The sequence below is a fragment of the Lottia gigantea genome (genome assembly GCF_000327385.1).
Source record: "Lottia gigantea unplaced genomic scaffold LOTGIsca_181, whole genome shotgun sequence".
NCBI classification, from domain to species: Eukaryota; Metazoa; Mollusca; class Gastropoda; family Lottiidae; genus Lottia; species Lottia gigantea.
The window spans coordinates 331224-337427 of NW_008708320.1; the positions used below are offsets into that span (position 1 = coordinate 331224).

General features: G+C 29.2%; 1 protein-coding gene across 1 annotated transcript in view; it reads left to right on the top strand.

Moving 5' to 3' along the window:
• Window positions 1-1418, top strand: part of LOTGIDRAFT_174082 (hypothetical protein) — a gene marked incomplete at both ends in the record, with an annotated part of 5481 nt that extends 4063 nt beyond the window's left edge. Inside the window, 2 exons of the mRNA XM_009052417.1 lie at window positions 444-634; window positions 1287-1418. Of these exons, the coding sequence (XP_009050665.1) occupies window positions 444-634; window positions 1287-1418 (323 nt within the window). The remainder of the gene's footprint in view (window positions 1-443; window positions 635-1286) is intronic.
• Window positions 1419-6204: the final 4786 nt, after the last annotated feature.

Consider the following 6204-nt stretch of genomic DNA (forward strand, 5'->3'; position numbering starts at 1 on the left):
TGACGCTTTTTCCATGTTAGCCCCTCTTATCTACATTACTGACCAGGGAATCGGGTTGAAAAAGGTTTTATCTCTTTTTATCTATGCCGGGATTGAACCCTGGACCTTCAGGTTAGCGAGGAAGCATCTAACTCACTGAGGTTTAAAAATCCGAAGATCTTTTGAAACCATAAGAAGACAGTGTAATATTTGTTGGTTGTTTACCAGTCATGTCTGAATAGAACTAAACAATGTCTGAAGTGATAAGAAAACATCGTTATATTTTGTAATATTTGTTGGTTTTTTTAACAGTCATGTCTGAATAGAACTAAACAATGTCTGAAATAATAATAAAACATTGTTATATTTTGTAATATTTGTTGGTTGTTTACCAGTCATGTCTGAAAAGAACTAAACAATGTCTGAAATAATAATAAAACATTATGATATTTTGTTGTTTATAGGATGGGGAATAACTGATGAAGATATAATTGCCATGTCTCGTCTCCGAGGTGAAAGTCTCCACAAGTTTGTTATTCCCATGTCCTGTATATTTTCGGCCATGAATCTAGAAGATGAACACGGCAATGATGATGATGATGAGAATTCTGATGATTTGTCCGTTCATTCCATCAGTCAGGAGTTTTTTGACAAGGTCAGTTATAAATATTTTTCGTTTAAATTTGATATTCCTGTAAATAGACATTAAGTTAAGATATGTTCATTTTGTGTGTTTTATTCAGCAAGTGTTTATATTTTATACTTGTCATTTTACCCATACCCAACATGAATGAAGCTTTCCCATTGGCTACTGATAAAGCTTTGAGAAAAGATGGTGAATGACAATGTGTACCGTGGTGAATGACAATGTGTACCGTGGTGAATGACAATGTGTACCGTGGTGAATGACAATGTGTACCGTGGTGAATGACAATGTGTATGACAATGTGTACCGTGGTGAATGACAATGTGTACCGTGGTGAATGACAATGTGTACCGTGGTGAATGACAATGTGTACCGTGGTGAATGACAATGTGTACCAGTTTGTTCTTTAAAATGAGGATTTAGAACTTTTTATCATTTTTGAGAAGTGTTTGTTTTTTTTATAGTCTGTATAAATATATTGATACATTTTCATTTTCCAAGTATTTAAAATAAAATGAATGGAGTTTTACATCCTACTTTTCTGTACCTTGTAGTCCCAAATATTTTCTTTTTTTAGAACTTTATTTATATTTTTCTACCCTAAGTATCTAAATCATTAAAAAGATATTTGATTCTTGTTTTTTATATTTTTCTACCCTAGGTATCTAAATCGTTAAAAAGAACATGGTGGCCTGTAGAAGACACAGATCTTCCGTTAGGTCTGTTTGACGCCAACGCAGATTCTGAAGAAATTTACATGGATACTTTATTAGACGACCAATTATCATCGTAAAAACACCCTAACTTTATTTCATTATTTATTAATTTATTATATATCTGAAATGTTTATTGAAATTTATTGTTAATCATGAAACGGTAATTTGTTGGGTTTTTTTTTGCAGAACATCAAATTTTGCCATAAAAAAATTATTACAGGTTTCATTATTTATTACTTGAAATGTCAGGTCTTGAAATCCAGTTAAAAATCTTTCATTAATTTCTTTATTTTACTTGAAATGAACAAAAATCAGGAAACCTGTATTCAGCAATTTGGTTTATTTTCGTTACCAAGACACTAAAATCTACTATGAAAAGTTTTTATATATGTTATTATTTATTAATTAAAAGTTTTGAAAATGACGGAACTCTGCTATGATAACAGGTCTATTTATTAGGGCTATCTTCCAAGATCAACCAAACACAATATAAAGTTATTTTGGATTTTATTCTTGATTTGTTAGCAACATTTGAAAATAATTGTTAAAAATAATGACAAGCTGTTTATTGAGGTTTTTTATGAGTAATATGATTGTTGTCAATATTGTATTAAGTATTAATATTTATTATCTGTCAGCTATCAATTATTACTTACCTTTAAATAATATATTATTACAGTCATTGTTAGATGTTGAGAATTTAAAAGGGTAATGAAGATATATACAAAAATTTGATATTTGAAAATTGTGATATTATTATTATTATTATTAAATATCAGGGTTAAGATTTGAATAGAGATGAATAATGAAGATGATATAGAAATATTTGTAATGTTATTATTATTATTGTTAAAAAGAGAATTATAAGATCTGAGGTATATTGTGATACTATGTTAACACTATGTTGAAATAATAAGATTTATCTCCCTTAGTTTAATAACTCTACTGTTGGCATACATTGTGATTAAGAAGATATATCAGGAATTGGTTTGAAGAACAATGTATGATGTTGTTTTTCTGAAAATACTTAAATGATTCCTGTTGAAAAATGAAATCTAAAAACCTTAAATTGTTAAATTTTGACAGACAGTAGGATATAGGATCCAGTCAGGATATTTCTAGTACAACTAACTTGGCTGTGATAATGAAAATGGATCCAGGACCTCAAATTTTGAAAGAACTATCATCAAATGAATTTTACCAACCATCAGAGATTCATTTTATTTGTGTATTCAGTGATATCACCTTATTAAGTGTACAATATCAGGATTCCAGTATACATACGATTTACTATGATAGAGTTATTTTACCAACCATCAGAGATTTATAATCTATATAATTTCAGTGATATCACCTTATTAAGTTTATAAGTGACCCATTATGATTTACTCAGAGATTAGCTATAATATACTTCCATCTATTTTAAGTGGTGCCTAAAGATTTGAAAGTTTTTCATATCGGAGAGAAAACAATCCATCAATGCAAATTGCTAGTCTGCCATCTTTGTGATAAAAATGTGATTTAATTAGAATAGTGCAATTAAAATGGAGAACAGGCCAGTGTTTTTGTTAATTAAAGACTTGCTTTTCACAGTGATATTTTCCACTTTTTACTGTTGTGAGCTTAGAGTAGAGTATTTTTTACTGGGCACATCAAAAATATTTCGGTTACATAAACATGTTTCTGTTTAATTGTAGATAAACCAGATGCCTTAATTTAGTTTTAAAAAATGATACAGATATCTGAAAGTATTTTCCAATAGTTGGTAAAGCTCGTAGCTTAAATTTGAGTGTATAATATAGGGCCTTATACACAGTGCATTATATTTTATACTGCAAGTCGTTTTGTTTGTATAACAATATAACAATATTAACATGACTTTATCACATGATGTCATATTTTCTATAGGGCGTTAACTTTATTAAAGAAAATTGGCTGTTAAATTTCAAATTAAAAGACAATCCAGAAAAAATTATGTGCCCAGTAAATCTAACTATAGTGTGAATATTCAAATATTATAATTAGGGAATATTAATGAGGACATGAATATTCATGAAGGAGATGTAATGAGCAGATTTACAACATTTTAACTATTATTCTGCTCAATGAACTATATGTATATACCATTCCAAACATCTACGCCAAATTTACCAACTCAGGAAAAATAACTCGTTATAATTGTGATACGACTCTCGATTTGATGGCCTTGTTCTTTGTTGAATTTTTGTTATCAGCCTTTCGTGAAAGATATCGTGACCTAAATATGTAAATGTGATAAAAACGGGTGAAGAAAGGCGACCATGTTATATTTTTTACACGGGGACGAACGTTAAAAACTCCTCTATAATGATACAATGTGATACAAGATCTACCATTATTATTATTATTATTTTTCAAGTTTTTCTATGTATGTACCATCTTGAGTGTTCAAATTAGAAAATGCCTTGAAATTCTACATTTGTTCTTGTTGGTATAACTTGTTGATCAGGGGCGTTATTCTCCAAAACTTAACTACGATAAAATCTAGATTTTAGGAAATACAGTAATCTGATTGGATAAAAAGAACTGAATTTAAAATCAATTTTAGTAATTGACCAATCAGATGACAGGAGCACTAAAATTATCTGAAGTTTTTTTGAGAATAAGCCCCAGAGGATTGAGAAAATTCTGCAATGCAAAGACTCATAATGAATCTTTTTGGCTAGAGCTCATTGTATGATGGAGACACATGTTTCAGATACACAATCCTCATCAGGACAGCTAGTTTTAGAAATGAAAGTTAACTTTACAATATAGGACTCAAGAATAAATGAATTATATTTCAATGTTAGAGTAAAAAGGCTGCTATGTGACATCCCTACCTCAAGTTATAGTGTGAGTTGAAGAGACAGAAAAAATGTAGAATTTCTAGGCTAGGATCAAGTTTCTCACATATTGATTATCCATTTTCATAGCAAGGATGATTATCTCTGGTAAATAGAGAATAAAAATATCTCAGTCAGTAGGAGTTTCATCTGCCAGACAGTTAGTTACTGTCAGTTCAAATACAACTCGAAGCAACACAAATTCTGATGTCATAACCATTGCTTTCGAGAGCAGGCCTGGTGTCAGCCATCAACCACTACGACCTGAGACAAAAATATTATCATAAATTGGGATAGAGGTTGAAATATGACACCAGTCTGACTTTTGAAGGTACTGGCCATGGATTGAATTTTTATCTTGCTTTGAGGAGGATTTGAACTCTTGGCACCTAGTCACCTAGAAGACAACAATCCAACTTTGATACCAACTGATTTATTCCTCTGCCATTGTAAGATTTCTAACTTTCAGTAAATTTGGATATTAATATTTTTGAGAACTATGATCCTGAAGAAATTGTAATATTTTGTATAAAATGATGCCATTTTTATTGCCAGTTTAAACTGAACAATCACCATCTTAGAATCTCAATGATTGAAGGTTTTTTTCAATTGATAATTTACAGCTGGTCAGAAATTGACTTCACCAAATCTTAGAATGAAAGTTTTGAGTAGTTATTAAAGTTAATAAAAGTAAGTTATAGTTTCAGACACAGAAGATCATTTAAAATTGAGATAAAAAAATTCTTAAGAATTAAAGTCACCAGGATTAAAATAATTCTTAAGAATTAAAGTCACCAGGATTAAAAAAATTCTTAAGAATTAAAGTCACCAGGATTAGAAAAATTCTTAAGAATTAAAGTCACCAGGATTAGAAAAATTCTTAAGAATTAAAGTCACCAGGATTAAAATAATTCTTAAGAATTAAAGTCACCAGGATTAGAAAAATTCTTAAGAATTAAAGTCACCAGGATTAAAATAATTCTTAAGAATTAAAGTCACCAGGATTAGAAAAATTCTTAAGAATTAAAGTCACCAGGATTAGAAAAATTCTTAAGAATTAAAGTCACCAGGATTAGAAAAATTCTTAAGAATTAAAGTCACCAGGATTAGAAAAATTCTTAAGAATTAAAGTCACCAGGATTAAAATAATTCTTAAGAATTAAAGTCACCAGGATTAAAATAATTCTTAAGAATTAAAGTCACCAGGATTGAAATAATTGTTAAGAATTAAAGTCACCAGGATTAAATAATTGTTAAATAGAAAGTTATCAGGGAATAAGATTGAAGTAATATTTCCCCAGTTATTGATGAAAATAAAAATTAGAAACATCATTTGAATATAAAAACAAGATCTTATTATTTATAAAACAACTTTCTGATATTTAACAGAATAATATTGTATTTATATTATTTAATATGTATTTCAATCTAATTAAAATACAGCTCCTAGATATATTATAAACATTCACTCTATTATAAGAGAATCAGCCCATTAGACCACATGGTGCAGAAAAATAGGATGTTAAACTCCATTTAATTTATCAGGTATTAGGTGTCTAGAAGAGTTAGTATACCCTGTCTGGCACTACACACCATTACTGTTAAAATATGAAAAAGGAAAAGGTATTATCTAAAGCTGTATTTGAATAGGATTATAATGTATGTTAATATTATAGTAATGTATTATATATTATATATTCATATATTTATTGTAGAGTCTATAGACAGACTGAGATATTCTGTACATCTGAAAACTATTTCAAACATAAACCCAGCCCTATTTGTCAAAAGATCTTGGGATCAAAATTTACAAAGTGAAAGTGTAATACTGAGATATAAAACTAAAAACACAAAAAAAGAATTTTGGAAGAAAGGAACTAATAATTGTATAAATTTCTCACTCAGCTGGAGACTAGAACCCTGGTAATTGGCTTTAAATAGAATTCTGTAAACTGAAAGTTTGAATTTGAAAACGAACTGGTTAAACTAGTCTAGAGTC